Source organism: Sparus aurata, chromosome 1, assembly GCF_900880675.1.
Source record: "Sparus aurata chromosome 1, fSpaAur1.1, whole genome shotgun sequence".
Lineage (NCBI taxonomy): Eukaryota > Metazoa > Chordata > Actinopteri > Spariformes > Sparidae > Sparus > Sparus aurata.
This window is the reverse complement of record NC_044187.1, coordinates 21704394-21721665: the sequence shown is the minus strand read 5'-3', so window position 1 is coordinate 21721665 and position 17272 is coordinate 21704394. Positions and strand designations below refer to the sequence as shown.

Sequence of the window (17272 nt, the reverse complement as noted above, 5' to 3'; positions counted from 1 at the left end):
GAAATGACGGGAGACATCAGATGAGTGTCGATATGTAACAAATGTCTCCAGGGACACTGTATTTACAACCTCAGCATCTTATAGTCACCCAGGCAGTGTTGTGCTAAAGTCATATTGGAGTCAAAGTAAAGATATGGTGCTAAAATATTATTTTGGTAATATCTAGGTTTTTTCTAGCTGGGTTTCTTTTTTAATCTGATTGCCAATTTAATAAAAAGTAATATAGTAATGCACTGTGTGGCTCTGATGCAGCAAGCAACCTGCAAAATAGCTCGAACTAAGGTTATCATATAAGTTAGTGGATTGAAAAATGGGGTGGAGTCCAAGCAGAAAGTAGGAGAACATGGAAATACTAAATTAAAGTACAAATTCATTAGAATTATACCTTAGTACAGTACTTGAGTAAAATTACTTTGTAACATTAATTTTCTGCACCTAGATCAGTGGGACATTACTATTTTTAGTTAACTAAAAACCACAGGTCACAGTTTAGTTGTAGACCGACTGTGCTGACGACAGCCTGTAACAAAAATACAAGATAAAAGAGCTCAGACAGAGAGACAGAGAGACAGACAGAGAGAGAGACAGACAGACTGACAGACAGACAGAAGTATCCAGAAGATGTTTGCCCTGTGGTGCTTCCCAGCCTGATTCAGTCAGGCCTCCTCTGCCGGGCTGAGCTGTGGTGAGCAGCACACAATGCTCCTCTGTCCCTCCAGCGAGCTGCTTCACAGCTCCACAACACACAACAGCTCATTATGGAACCAAAGATCCCCCGACCAGCACTCCCAGTGCCTAAATACTGTCCCCTGCTGAGCACACACTCACTGTCACCGGCTCTGGTCGCACAGCCCGAGGCCACAAACAGCCAGTAAGGCCAGAGAGGGCAGGAAGAAATACAGAGTGTCACACACATGAAAGCACATGCACACACTCACACACTTAACCTACGTGAAGATGAACACACACCACCTTATTAGGCCAGATCCTAGTCAGCCATTAGCAGCCTGAGCTGAGGTCACAGAGGTCACCCAGCTGCTCTCCTTCATGGACGCTGATGACAGGGGGGTGTGACGGTCCGGTTAATTAACCAGCATCAGAAAACTGCCGGAGAGAGAGGGATGGGATGACAGCAGGGAGAGAGGTAGATAACACAGAGGGGAAATGGCTTGTTAGAGTGGACAGGAGACGACATTTAACCAAATCAAAGATCGGTCGATTAGATTACAGGAGAGGAAGATGATGGAGGGAGCGTCTTTCTGATCATCATGCAAGGTGAGATGAGAATCTTCCACTACGTTTAGTCTTGTGAGGACCGTGAAGATGTAAGAGGGCAAAAAAGAGCAGCAGGAGGGGAATTAGAGCATGATACGCCCTAATTATCAATCATGTTAATGAGGAACAGCCGCTCACCGGGTTCTCATCTCAGCATTGGTATTTACTGTGTGGAGGTGTGACTCTCCTCGAGGTATTTCCTCTACATCAACAAGTATGAATATTATAAGTACTACAAAGGTACTGGCTATTCCTGGATTACTGTGTTTCGAGGCTTACATAGTAGATAATGATGGGTTACTGGGGTACAGACAGGGAGATATTACATTAATTAATCATTAGGTAATGATTAGTTCACAAACATCTTTGAAACGACATACTGACCTCTTTTTTCTGAGTCATTCTTGATTTAATATGAAACATTAAGTTATTAATTACTCAATCATAAATGACTCTTTTTGTGCCCCTCAACTAAAGTGAAACATTATGCTAAGTCATTACAAGGTAGAATCATCAATTACTTGTGACTAAATCGTTAGTTACTCCTTTTGTGCCCCGTTAGTGAAAGTAACACATAACGCGGAGTATTTTGAGAAGCAGGTTCAAGACATAAATATCATTTCTGAGAGTCAGAAGCTAGTAACTACTCGTTAATATTTTTCACTTTACTCGAGTTTATATCTTAATGCTTCCGATTTTCATGGCTTGTGACTCGTTAAGCAGTATCTGATTGCAACCCTAGTCACTTGTTGCTAATGTCTATGTGATTTATCTGCTAAAGCTTTAAAACTGCTGACTGAATAATTGTTTGGAGCCTGAAGAGGTCTTACAATGCAGTGATTCACAATAAAAAGGAAAGATGAGAGATTGTTAAATTATTGCAGTTATGTGAGGTAGCAAAGAAGGTAGTGAGGCCAAACATTTTGTACAATATAAATCATCTTGTTACTGCTTGGAGAGACTCTGACCACAGATCTAAGTATTTAAATGCTCACTGTGGTGTCAGTGTTCAACCACATGGGGGAGCTTGTACAACAGCCAGGAACACTCATTCCGACCACATTACAGTCAGGTGGACTTCCGAGCCTCCTGATGGGGTTATTCTGTGGTGACATTCCTCCTGTCTACACAGTACTTCTCATTCTGACCTTCTTTTTCCTCCTGAGGCTTTTCACCTTTTAACCCTGTCTGCTGTTGCTGTGTGCCATTAACTTCATCTATTTTTATCTGTCCCTTCTTCTCTGGGATTTTAATTGAGACAGAGAAATTGAGTAATCTTTGTATTTGGGTCGGAGTTGCTTTGTTAAACTTACTCTTCACAAATGTTGGTCTTATTAAAGATGAATTGTAGGTGAGGTAGATCGAGGTTGAAGTATTTGTCCTTGTTTCTGTTTTCTGTTTAGGTGCCTGGGGGCTGTTGTTTCCATCCCAAAGGCTTACTTAGTTGTGACCAGCGTCATCAAATATTCAATATATAATTAGAATCAATAACTAATGTAGTGCCCTCTTTTTTCCTGTGTTTCCTGTACCAGGGTAATAGAGGTGAAAATGACTGTTCCTAACTCCAGATTTTAAAAAAATAATACTCAAGTTAAAGTTTAATATTTAAGTCTCAAAAACTCAATTTATCTGACTCTGTGGTTGATCAAATAGTTATGACCGTTAGTGATCAAACAACCCAAAAACCACCACCAGAAACTGATCCCCATGTTCCAGAATCTTGATTGGTGCACACAAATATGACATCACCTTTTTACAACTGAGCCGTGACCACTTCAAACCAGGAAGAAGAACAAAAAATCTCTCTTGTGCAACAACAAATCTGATCTAACTTGGCAGAAAGTAGCGTGTTCATGACGGACCCAATCTCTCCTAGTAAGAAGCTGATTGCTCGACAATTTGTGTTTTATTCAACTCAAACAGGTAATTCACCAGCTGGACAGATGTTAGTCATGTTAGTTATCACCTTATCAGTGGGAATGTACCTGGGAAGCAGCCTCTGACTGAACTCAGAACTCTTATTACTCTTGTCTGGGAACAAAGCAAATCATCAAGTGCTCACATGCTCAGTTCAAACAGATTTCCCAGATTTCCACTTTATCTAGTATCAGACAGGTTTGATGTATTGACTTTTTAACCATTCTGTGGATCTTAAGCAATGTGCGCAAGCTGAAACATTTTCACCCCTGGGGGAATACATTCTGATAATTGCATCCTTCCTATAGGCTTTTCATGCCGCCTCTAAAATTAATTTCTTTACAAACAAACAGAATTGGATTTGACACTGATGTGGAACCCAATTGATAATGTTGGATGGTTCAGTTCATCTGACAAATGCTACTGCTATGAGTCAAAATCCATTCATGTGGCTCTATAAGGATTTAACCTAGTTGAAAAGTCAACAGGCTAACATGCGTGCATAACAAACAAGCTGATGTTTAAAGGAGTTCTGTCATGTTGAACTTCTGTGACGTGTTAGCTGCTGTTGTTCTAGCAGAGCGGAGAGAGGCACTGAGGCGAGGGGATCGAGTACTTGCATAAAATCCAAAAGTCTTTCACAAAGAAATCCATAGTCCAGCAGCATTAAACAACTTAAACAAGTCATCCACAGGCTTATATAGGCACCTGAGAGAGACAGGAAGGTCTCATTTTCCACTTAAGGTTAAAATCCTACTAAAAAGTAGTTAATACATGTAAATTGCTGCAAATTGTATAAATGGAGCCCCTTTAACATGTGTAATGCTGTTGAAGTTCACCATCTTCAGTACACTTGAGGCTGATGATGATGTCATGAGGTTTGCAGATATTTGGTTAAAGGGACAAAGGAATGATGAAAGTTACCACAATCCATCCTGGGGAGCATGTTTTCATTCCAGCAAAGACATTTGAGTCCGTCATTAAATGTGGCGGCTCCAGATGACCAAAGTGATGATGAGGATTTTGTGAATCCTGATTGTCTGTAGAAAATCTCATTACAGTCCATCCAATATTTAGTATTACAAGATATGCATCTCAGTCTGAAGTTGTGGACTAATCACCCAACTGAGAGACTGTTAGCATGGCTGAAAACAGATTGGCACACAGTGTACCTGGGGTTTTTAAATCTCCTGGTGGTCTGGCACCTTGGATGAGTTGCCTGTTTTGCTAGCTTTGATTGAAAGTCAAGACACATTAAATGTGTGTTATCTCGTCTCGGCTGAAACAGGTGATAACTATCTTAGATCGACTCTAAAACCTCTGAGAAACTGAGAACATTTGCAATAGAGATTCAGGAGACAATTCAAGTGTTAACAGTGTATACTGCTGTTTATTAGGTGCTTTATTCATACAAAACAACACGCTGCAAAGTGTCTGTATCTATTGATAAAAGTAAGAATAAAGTGCTTGTTCCTCATTTGTACATGTTTGACTAAACATTTGAATTCTTTTCAGGATTTAATCTGAACTTGTTCTTAGATGTGAAAAGTAACATAACTCAGGCAGAGAGGTTGGAAATTCAAAATACAGAAATTATTTATTTTTTACACAGAGAAAAATAAGTGTGTTGAAGTTGAGCATATGTGTCATGCTTCCTTTAACATAGATAGATCTTTCTCTCATAACATTTATCTGTATATGATGCATAATCCTTTTAAAATGAAAACAAAAGCATATCATATTTACAAAGACTTGAATGGAAATCAAGAACAAAAAGTTTGACTTAACTGTAGATCATATATTGTCATATTGAATAAAACAAGAAATAAATAAAGATACCTCATTTCAAGATACCTCGTGATTTGAGAGAAGTACCCGGTCACCGTGTTTAAAAGTAGACGAGCTGTGTGTTGCCTAGATGCTGATGTTACAACTGAGAGTGTACAATACCTGAAACCAGAGCAAGTTATGAGCGAAACATATCCTTCTCTTTCACCAGATTTACAGTTTAAAACGCGTCCTCCAGGGTTCAGTTTTTACACTAGTTCAATACTTTGGTTGGATGCACACAGAGAGAGAAAACAAATGGACACGCAACCATTATCATTGATTAAACCCCCGACTCTCTGCTGATGTATAAAGGTAGGGTGGGCTGTAGTCTGTCCAGGCTGATCTGATTGTCGGAGTCCAGAACACACAGCATCTCCACCGTCTGCTCTTCCACAAATGTCTCTTTGAAACCCAAGTGAATCTCATCTCTCATCGTAACCTCTCTGTCACTTCTTACACTCAGGCTCCCCGCTTTCTCTTTCACATCCTCCTCATCCTCGTCGTCCCCGCAGCACAAAGCTACCTCGTTCTCGTAGCAGAAAGCACTGGGGGAGTGAGGGCCCAGTAGGTGGCGGGCTGCCCTCGGCGCAAACGGTGATGGAGACCTGGAGTAACTCGAGCTGGAGGATGAGGACTGCCTGCCACGACCTGTCATCATGCTCAGTTCCCTGGCACTGCAGTGAGGTGTAGATGGCACTTCGTAGGTCTTATGGAAGCGGGAATAGTCCACGTGGTAGCGGCCACTCTTCTCAAAGACCACAGGCTCAAAGCGGTGACCCCACAGGATCTCCTTTGCCAAGTAGGAGCTACGGGCCTGAGTGGTCATAGCTGTGGCCTCCACCATCCCCTCCAGGATGACCACGATCTCAAAGTCCTCCTTCTGCAGGTCGTTGCAGCTCAGATTATACAGAGGACTGCTCTTGTTGATTTCGTGGACCACCACAAGTGGTGAGACCAGAAACAGTCGATCCAGCCCGTCGTCATAGCCAACATCAATGTCTGTTTGCTCCAAAGGGAGGTACTCGCCCTCCGCCGTCACATGTGGCTTAATGAGCTGAGCGCGCACATGTGCTTCAACAATGTGGCTCTTGCGCATGTTCCCCAGGCGCCACATGAGGCACAGCTTGCCATCTCGCAGAGAGATGACAGCGTGATGTGAGAACAGCAAGGTCTGTGCCCGCTTCTTGGGCCGCACCATCTTTGCCATGATGGTTCCAATCATGAAGGAGTCAATAATGCAGCCCACGATGGACTGGACCACCACAGTCACCACAGCAACTGGGCACTCCTCAGTGACACACCGGAAACCATATCCAATGGTGGTCTGGGTCTCTATGGAGAAAAGGAACGCCCCAATGAAACCCTGAATGTGGAGGATACATGGCCGCCATTCGTCTTTTCCTTCCGCTACATTGTTTCGAGGATCTCCTTCCTGGACAGGAATGCGAAGGTCAAAGTCTCCGTGAGCAAGCGCCACCCCCCAGAAGATCAGGCCGAACAGCAGCCATGACAGAAGGAAGGTGGTGGTGAAAATGAGCAGCAGGTAGCGCCAGCGTATGTCCACACAGGTGGTGAAAATGTCAGCCAAGTATCGTCGCGGCTTATCCTCCATGTTGTTGAAGACCACGTTGCACTGGCCGTTCTTCTTCACAAAGCGACTGCGCAGGCGGCCGGTGCCCAGATCCAGGCCCAGACGACATGAGGGTGAAGCACGGCAGCTGTTGTGGACGATGGGCTCATTTGTCACTCGCAAGGACAAAGTCCCTCTCGCCTCATCACTTCCCGGACACTCTCCGCCTCCTTCTTCGCCCCGCATACAGGCCCCTGATAGTGTCTGCTGAGTCAGAGGACTGTGGCCATTGTGGAGGCCCAGGCTGGAGATCTTCAGGGCATCTTCATCTGTGGAAACGATGCTGTATCTGAAAGAGCAGAGCAGAGCAGGGAGAAAATTAGTTCAGGTGAAGTGACAGTTTATTTAGCCATGACCTGCTAAGTTACTACACATACCCTGTCAAACTTTGCATATATATGATAAAAAAATTAAAACATAACCCTATTTGGCTGCTTAGGTTGTATGCAGTTTTCATATTTAACATATAGGGTTAGGGTTATTAACCCTATATAGGGTAATACCCCCCAAAAACGACTAAAGTATGCTTAATGATGTGCTCCATGGTTTGTGAAGCATTGGCTAGCAGCTACAATTGGTAGCTCGGCATGCTAACGTTTGAAGCTTATATTAGCAGTAGACAAAGATAGCCTACTGTTAAATGTATTCTTTACATGTTTGCTCTTGAGCGTCTGGTTTAGGATGGGCTGAAAAAATACAATGAATACCAGTATCTGAGAGTTGTTCTCACTACAGCCCCATGCACACTGCTTCTACATGAGCTAATATAGTTACAGAATAGAAAATCAGCGTTGGGGGGGATGTGACTTTTCTCATATATGACCTTTTAAATAGGGTTTAATAATTGTCTTTATGAATGGTTAAGAACTCAATCAAGCCACAACTTTTGGGTTGCAAGATTGTAAAAATCCCTTGTATCCCTTGCCCCCGTCAGCAGATATAAATGTTGATGATTTATATATAGGAGATAATGCAGTTACACAATCTAGCAAACTCATCAGTTAGAGCCCATGAGTCCCAACAACCAAAGCTGGTATGTCATTTGCATAGGAGTATAAATATTAATGAGTATATTAAGTTAAGTTAAGTTAATTGGGTTATTTTCCAGAAGGTTACATGTTCAGTTTAAGGGTAGACCTGATGAACTATGTGTACATTTTAGACAATCTGGCAACTCAAATGTTTGGGTTTATTGATCTATTTGGCATTAGTTGATAATCTATTAATCATTATAAACCATTTATAAAGGGTGACTTCTAGCAAGGAAGTTATGTTTTGACCCATGTCGGTGTGTTGGTTGGTTTTGTCAGCTGGATTAAGTAAAAACCAACAGATTTCCATAAAACTTGGATGAAGAATGGGTTGAGTGTATTAAAGTATATTATATCTGATAATGAATAAGGCGTGACTGAGTTAAAGCGGACTGTCAGGCTTCGGTGGAGGTATGCACTCTACTGAGTGCCATTCTAGTTAAAAAGATGTTTTACTGTTTTTAATATCTGCAGCACATTTACGATCGCAGCAGTTATTTTTCAGTGGACTTTTTTATTTTAGAAGGACCAGAAATAGCGTAAAAGGTATTTTTATTTTCTTCAACTAAGCAGTGATGGTCAGAGGACATAGTTTTATTTGCCATTGTCTCTTACCTGTTGACTCGCACCGCTCCCATGGCACCGGTGATCATCAGGCTGTGTCTGCGAGGGCAGTAATGTAGGTTGGGGCGGACAGTTCCAACCATTAAAGTAATGTTGCTAGACAGGGAGGCAGTATGAGCTCAGGTCTGTCTTAAATTTGTTACGAGCCCTGCCGTCTCATGATTCATTTTCTGTGAACAAAGGGGACAAAGAGGAGATTTCTTCAATCGTCAGAATAGAACAGGACAAAAAAAGACTGACAATACAAGAGTTAACAAAAAAAAAAAAGAAAAAAAGAATCAATAGCAGAGGAGCTGGAATCTTTCCCTTGGAGCACCAAAACTGATTGTTAGGATAAAAAATGGTTATACAATCCCAAGTTCCCTTAAAGGGAAACTCCATCAATTTTACATGTTAAAGTGTTTTTACAGGTCTTGTTGAATGTGAAAGAAGTTGTATCAGGTCTTCTGTGACTCCTGAGGAAGCTGCATGTAATCTGATAAATTATCTCCAGTATTGTCACTCAGTGGTTATGTTGCATTGTGGGCAATGTAGGCCCCGGGTTTTGAAAAGCAGTCCACTGGTAGCATTTTACTCCTATAACAGTTTCTGACTCATTATTGACAGTTTAAAACAAAGATAGAGATATAGAGGATCACCTGCATTTTCCTACACATTCTTCTTCCTTTTCAAAAATGTGGGGCCTACACAATGCAACTAAACTACTGAGTGACATCACTGGAGCCAATTAATCAGATTACATGCAGCTTCCTCTGGAGCCACAGAAGACTTTATACATCTTTTTTCACATATGCATTTAGTACTCCCCAAGACCTGTGAACACACTTCTTCATTCAAAATTGGTGAAGAATTCAAAAAAGAGTTACCCTTTAATTGACTATTTTCCTGCTCAGCACACTTGGATTATGACAAATAATAATTAGGGATCCTAGATATTTAAAGAGCTAGAAACATCTGGCAGGCCAAACTGAACATAGTGGGCACCTTGAGCAACACAGCGGTGCTTTGAACTACATGCTAATGTCAACATGTTAACATGCTTACAGTCACAAAGGTGACATGCTACGTGGTCACCTTTATCAAGCATTTTAGCATTTAGCGTCATTTAGCTTAAGCTATTTGTAACAGTGGACTGACTGATGGACTCACATTAGCGTCCATGGAGCCACGTCACTAACGTGACTAGAAATCAGAAAAATCAAAACTCCAACCCTGAAAATTTCGGCTTTGCCCTAATGCACGGAGCAGACCAGACAGTTTTGTGTAATGAAAGCTTATTGATTAGGTCCTTGCTAGTGGTTAGCCTTAGGGACCTTCAGGCCAACCAGGGGTGGAAAACCAGACAGGCAGTGGAAGGGACAAAGGTCTAAAAAGAGATGAATCAGTGGTAATCTACTGTTAGAGGAACAATTGATCTGCTGTTTGGCCTGATGACAAGGTTGCAGGGTAATTTCGCTCGGCTTATTATGTCAGCATGCTCTGAACCAGGAGGAAAAAAAGCACCAGGTTGCATAACCAATAGAAGACCAATCGCACGCAATGCAAAAGTACGTTTGTGGTTCCTGTTTTATTGTGCATGAATCACTTTGCATGACATAAATTAATTGACATTAATTGGTAGAGATGGATTGTCTTGGGAAAATGTCTGACAACTGCAGTTTAAAAGCCTTTGTTCAATATCCCTGTCACGTCGATAACAAGCACAAGCAAATAGAAACACACTCAGGCACTAACACATACACACACACGTAGAGATTTCGAAGGGATTTGATGTCACGTCATGTGGACTGTGCGCAGCCCTTGTGTGTGAAGCTTCCAGACTCTTTTTCCTGCAACACTGAGGACAGATGTTATGAACTGGCAGCTGATTGGCTGGATGAAGGGTGATTTTCGACTGGATAATCCCAAAAGGGCAGATGATTACATCACCTTGATAACCCCCACAGCTGGAGGAGCCTGTCTCCTCAATGTTAATTCACATCCTTTCTTACAGGAGTTCTTAAAGATGGCAGCCAATATGGCGGGTCACAGAGTTCAGCCCCGTGTCAGAGCCCGCGGTGTCATGTTTGGGATCAGGGCAACACACAGTCCACATGTCAGTCTGTTGCTCCAGTTCATATCAACTGGTGAAGAGCACCCTGTGGTTTTCACATCAGTGTCGCTTGTTTGTCCTTTATCTATGCCGTTTTTTTTATCTGTTCGATTTTAATTACATGTATTGTCCATCCCACATGGAATTACACCGCTGTCCATCAAACATCAGAAGTAGAGAACCCCTTACATTACACAAAACCAAAAACATTATGTTCAACATGTTCTTCTACGTAACTTTAAATGGCATGTTTAATGTGTTAAAATAGGATGTGCCTTAGCTTAGAGCATAAGAAAGTAAATAAATGATACAAAACCTTTTGTCCAACTTTAATCCAATCTCTGGGCATCATCTACATTTGAAAAATCAAGTTTACCTTTTTATCTTTTTACCTCCGCCAAGGAGGTTATGTTTTCATCCGTGTCATTTGTTTGTTTGTTGGTTCCTCAGCAGGATTACACAAATAATGCTGAATGGATTTTCATGATACTTTGGTCATGGCACAGAATAGACCCTATTAACTTTTGGTTCAGATCTGGATAAAGGTACAGATCCAGGAATCTTTTCTAATTTTCTTTAAAATTTCTCAGGGATGCATACTGATGAAAACAAATCTGGATCTAGCAGATGTAAAAACGTTTTATTTGATATTCGATTAGGCTTGATTTAATTAATGGGGGCCTTGGTGGAGGTATGCACTCTACTGAGTGCCATTATAGTTTATCAAAGCATTGTGTGGTTCCAAGTAAGGAAGACAATACAAAACCAAATGGAACTTGTTTTATATGTAATGGAGACAAATTAATCGAATAAATCTGCTTGTATTTTGTTGAGATGTTATCAACATTTATTTTTGTTGTGCTGTAGAAAATAAACATTCACTGTATTATGTTGTCTTTATTACATTCTCCCAAGAAAAAGTCATCAGCTAAAACTCTGATTCTGACACCCAGGGATGCTTAAAGGGGTTCAAATGGGTAGGCAACAAAAAGAGGAATAATTAATTTTCACTATAACAACATTCATAACATACGTATATTACATTACTTATGACTATTTTCTGTAAAACAACATCTAAAAGCGAAATTCTTATCAAATGGGGGTCCATGCACTGGTGGACTCATCATGTTCCTTCATGTTCTTTGGACGATCGTATGGTAAATAAATCATGACAAAAGGGTGAAATGTATTATGACGTTGGTGCTGTTTACTAATCTGTGTCAATTTAAGGGAGCAGTGCTACTTTTCAAGAATGATATTTGTGTTTGTCATCATCAGTGTCACTCACCAAAGCTCCAAATCTCATTAAAAACATTAATAACAAGATTGATGAGCAGGGGACACAATAAAGATAAAAACTGTCCAAAAATGTGATGTTCAGTTGTTGTATTTTGAAATTATGTTTATTTGGTCCTATTGGTCAAAACAGAGGGGATACCTGATAGCATACCACAGAATAATTGTAAAGTATGTATTAAAGTGTTGTTGCCTTGACAACATGACAGAAATGTATACAAACAACAAAAGTTAGCAAGGGTCAAAGTTTATCACCACTCACTGTCCACTTTTATGTTTACAATCACCCGACACAAATTTGAAAAATCTTTTTTCGTATATTTGTATATAAATAAATAATCTGTATATATATATCCTATGTTTTGTATAGCACGAAGAGTTTATGAAAAGACATTTAGGATTTATGACCATGAACTTAGTAGTAGTGTGACTTTTGGGCCCACATGGACATGAAGTGCTCCTGCTGGTGACCCATCTCCATGAAAACAAAGCAGGAAACTCCAAAAGCTATTATGTTTACTGGGTGTTGGGATTGTTTTGTCACAATCCAAACTATGATTTTCCAACCTCCTCTTAGACATAAATCATTATAAGCGTCACAAATGTAGCACTTGACTGTAATGCGATCCATTTCACTCATTTCATGTTTGTTTTCATATCTATGACTCATCAAAAATCTATATTTGTTTCATGCCTCCCCAGTCAAACATGCTCACTGTCCTAGTTTTGTTTACATTGTTTGTTTTGTTTTACTGTTCAAAGTAACATAGATTTAAGATATTTGTTCATGTCTCTGTGGCTGTAAATGTGTTGCTGTATTAATGCTGATGACTGTAAATACTTTTCTTGTCTGTATTCGTCTGTATGACTTTTTCTTCTCAGCTGATGGGAGCCCTGGGGGAGAGCGGCAGTAATTAATGGTTGATCATAGTTACTGTTTTAGCCGTCTCCATAGGAACATCTCTTGTCTCTCTGTGGGGCTGATTCGTGGCAGTGTCTATGTGGTGATGGTTTATCATGTGAGACAACGTGGTGAGGAGGAGGAGGAGGAGGAGGAGGAGGATGAGGAGGAGAGGAGAGAGGTAAATAGGACTCTCCCTAGAGTTTACCAAGTATCCTGTAACTCATAAAGAAGCACACAAACCTACAGCACTCTACAAAGGCAAGATGATCATTACAGTGCGCTGGAGAGGATTGCTCAGTGTCTGACGTAGCTCTTATTCAAGTATGTCATTGCAACCAAACTGACGTATATTACAGCATAATCCAATGCAAAAGAAAGGATGGAGGAAGCCCTCATCGGATCCCCGATTACGACATCCCTTAATCTCCAAATCCAAACAACAATATGAAAGGTGGATGTCACTGCATGGCCTGGCTTAAGGCCTTTGGTGTAATCTGTGATCTGATGATATGACAAGGGATAAAGGAAAGAAGGGGCCGAAGAGAGGAAGAAAGAAAGAAAGAAAGAAAGAAAGAAGGAAAGAAAGAAAGACAGACAGAAAGAAAGAAAGAAAGAAAGAAAAAAAGAAAAACCTAACTAATAGGTTTTACAGGTGTTGACGTCTGACACATTGGACATGGTGTGAGGAGAGATACAGATTAAGATGAAGAGATTATGATGTCAGGAGATGCTACTACAACATGTAATGCCATTTTCCCAAAAGCAGAGGATTTACACTGAAAGTGCAAAAAATCACAGTTTACACTCTTTGTTGTGTAAATGCCTTTTTCGAAAAGTGAAAAAGAAATGTGTGAAAATGTTGAATTTGTCATATCATGCTTTTCAGAGGTGATTCTCTTCTCTCTCGGTATCTCTGTGCAACATGCTTGGTCCACAGAGGCAGAGGACGCTGCTCCTTCTCTATTTTTTGAGAGGCAAGAGGGATGAAATACTTATTGACAGAAATAAAACCAAATCTCACTATGATGTATAAAAAGATTCTTCCAGCTAAAATACCGTATAAATAGCAAGTGTAAAATAGCACATGTTTTTTTTTTCCTCCTGTCCTCCCCAATTTTTTGATTCACCTGACGCCACCGCTTTAATCTGACATTTAAGAAGTACCTACATGTCCCTGTGGACAGTACCGGGTCCACACAGTGTCCCAGTCCCACAGTGAGACACAAACAGGGAATTGTGTGCACAACAGGAAGGTACTTATTTATAGCAGAGGAACGAGTGTTACAAGACATAAAAACAAATTAACAGTTATACATTAGCAATAATCCATTCACGGGACGAAAGCAATTCAAATCGAGTAGTAGAATATAACTATTTTAATTTACTCAAATACAAGTATTTTTTATTTGCTGCTTCTTTTTACATTACTGTATCTACTTCACATCATTTTAGAGGCCCAAAAAAATCAGGTCGGTGTTCACAACCACCCCTACCAGCCAAGTTGTAATTCACAACATTCAGAAGGTGCCAAATTATTTAATACAATCTTTCACAAACACACTCAGTAAGACGTATTTTAAGACAAATTATATCTGGTGCACAGGCTATGTAATTATTATTATTTCATTTTTGTCTCAACAACCATCTGGCCACACCTGGGAATTAACTCGCGACACCCTTATGGGTCCTTTAAGCTCCTTTACCACATGTTGTGTGTTTCCTGGTAAAGAGAAAAATAGAAAACAAAATGGAGTTTGGTTTTTGATATCACTAAGATGGCACTTCGATTAAATCATCTTGTGTTTTGCAAAGGTGTTGTCACAGACATTTTTATATCTTGGTGGACATTAATGCTCCATATTTAAAAACGTTTACTGTTTTTTTCATCATTTATGACTGCATAACATATGAAAATAAGACATTTATGTACATGTAATCATGCTATGAACTAATTGATCTCGCTGTGTTTTAAAATAAAAAATAAACTGAAACTTAAGTTTGTGGAAAACCTTTGAAACCAGGACTTTTACTAGCAGTGGGGTACATCAACAGTCTGGTGTTTCTAGTACTTCATTAATATTCAAAATTTTGGTTGTCTCAGCTTTAAAAGGCCTGTCAACTGTGTCATGCCAATTCAAAATTACGTGGATAAAAGTGAAGTTTCCATTTTTGCACATGCATCAGCGCAGGAGGAAGTCTTAAATGCCGATCAATGGTTCACACAGCGCAACCAGAAGTTATGACGGGGCAGTTTGCAAACTAAGCAGCAGCTGTGACGTGAGTTTCGTTTCATTGAGGCCACAGGAGCTGTCCAGTGCTGAAAATCAATCCAAAGCCTGCAGGAATAATCGACAGCTGGGATGGGGAGGGGTGGTGGTGGCAGGGGTGTTGGTCGGGCAGAGCCGAATACTACCCTAACCTTGAAAATGATTATGGCCTTTAAAATCTTTACCTCTATCTGTTTACACTACCCTCATTTTTTACAGTCGACTTACTCAGCCACATGAACGTTTTGTTTAGGTATTGATTGGGATTTCTCAGTAGTTGGTTAATTACGGGGACAGATGAACTACTGCAGGACTTAGCAAGGTTTGTTTAAAATGCTGTTTTTTTTTCAAATTGTAAGATTTCAAAGTTAAATCAGGAAAGTAAACAAGTTGGAGGCAAGAGTTATTCATTCTTGATCATAACAACATTTTAAAAAAGCTTGTTTTTGTTATATAATTGTTGTTTTTTCTTTTGAACTTTTCCAAACAGAAATAACACGAATAAAAGAGGATAGTAAAGATACTTACCTTTGTGTGACTGCAGACTGAATCACTTGAAGACCAACATAGGTTTCATCCTCATTAAAAGATGCTCGAGTAGCTTCACTCTTGGCACCGTCCACTCTTCTTCTTTTCTTCCTCCTTCATCAGACGAACACCTTTTTCATCAATCTGCTCCCAGATTTCTCCTGCACAAACTTGTACTGGTCTCCAGTCTGAGCTTTGTCTTGTTGCGCCATAGTCGCTGAACGGAGTCGCTCCTGCCTGCTGGTTGTGCATCTGCCCCGATCCCTGCCAGTCTGTGTGTGTGTGAGTGTGTGAGTGTGTGTGGGGGGGAGAGAGACAGAGAGAGAGAGGGAGAGAGAGGAGAAGAGAGAGGAGAAGAGAGAGAGAGATATCTGATTATGTTCCTATTTATATATGCTATTGTTTTCCCCAGAGTGTGGAGATGTGGATTGTATAATTTAGACTTCAGCCCACTCAGACAGATACTTGTGCTGACATCCAAAAACACCAGTGAGGACTATTATAATCCTGTAGAGACTCAGAAGAGTCTCTGAGGCATTTTACAGTGTGTTTATATCGACTTTGTGGTGCATAAATGGATTTTTCTGGTTTCATATTACATCACAATGACAATGTTAAATAGACTTAGTGTAGAGCTGCGATAATCTAGTATGAGTTTATAGTAATCTTGAGTGTTTTTAAACCTGTTCTGCTTTATTTGTATGTAAGTATATGTTGATTTTTCACATTTTTGTGGCAATCAGGATACAAGAAGCAAAAAAAAGAAACGCGTATAAAGACATTAAACACTTATACAATAATAAATAAACTACATTTCTTTATCAGAAAGTACAGGATTGGTTGGTTGCTTTGTAAGTTAGTAAGTCAGTAATATGACGCATGTTCATATATTTTGGGATGTAGGTGTAGGTGGATTTTAGGAGCATATGTTTGCTTTTCCATGGTCAGGCAACTTGAGAAGCTTTTCAGCCACTGATACAATCAAACTGAAGATCAATATTTTAAAATTAATTCAGAAACCATTATATCTTGTCTGTTTGATACAAAAGCACACAAGGGCAGAGTGCACTTGGTGCTTTGTATGGTGGGTGTATGAGAAGTGAAACCTTCTTAAGGAAATCATTTGTTTTGTTCTTTTGTTGTTTTGTTTTTTATTAAAGATACACAAAACAGATTGAAGGCTTCAACTTGCTATATGGAGGTTTTTTCTTTCCTTCAATAATTGCTGTTTATCAGAAATAAAAACAGCGTAATTCAGATACCAAATATATTGTTTACATATGAAATAGTTTTGGACCCAAAAGAAGAATAATTCCATGATTAAAACTTCAATTTAGTTTCTACAATTTATGTCTGCACAGTTTTGCATGACCGGTGAGAATCATGTTTTACTTGTTGCTGTTTAACTTGCTTTTCTGTGACTGCACTTCCTCAAATTTATGAAACTCACAAGACACACATAGTCAAAGCAGCAGAGGACGAGTTGTTGTCATTTTATTCCTAGTTTCCCATAATGCAGTTTCTATATTAGAATTCTCCTGCGTACTAAATGCCTACAGACTAGCATTATTTCAAACGACACAAAACACTCCGGTTGAGGTTCTTTAAACTACTGTGCACACAAACAACTTCACAAACTAAGGAATTAAATAATATTTAAGTCAAGAAAATAAACTTCAGCTGGGCGTTGAGGATGAGCAGTCTCTCAGCCTGAGGAAAGAAGCTGCTCTGTAATCTGGTGAAACGACAGCGGCTACTTCTGTACCAGGACGGTGAAGAGGCCAGCCTGTTCTCACTTGCAGCTTGTCAAATAAAGCAGCCTGGTCAGGTGCCAGCTGTCAGTGCCTCTAAGTTTGAAGCTGTCACCCCTTGAGCATC

General features: G+C 40.1%; 1 protein-coding gene across 1 annotated transcript; it reads right to left on the bottom strand.

Annotated features, from left to right (window-relative positions):
- Positions 1–4554: 4554 nt before the first annotated feature.
- On the bottom strand, positions 4555–15788 carry LOC115584807 (ATP-sensitive inward rectifier potassium channel 12-like). Its single transcript, XM_030422622.1, has 3 exons — positions 15395–15788; positions 8299–8477; positions 4555–6941 (listed from the first exon to the last, which is right to left on the bottom strand). The coding sequence occupies exons 2-3, from the start codon at positions 8388–8390 to the stop codon at positions 5303–5305; spliced, it is 1731 nt and encodes a 576-aa protein (XP_030278482.1). The 5' UTR covers positions 8391–8477; positions 15395–15788; the 3' UTR covers positions 4555–5302.
- Between the last annotated feature and the right edge of the window lie 1484 nt (positions 15789–17272).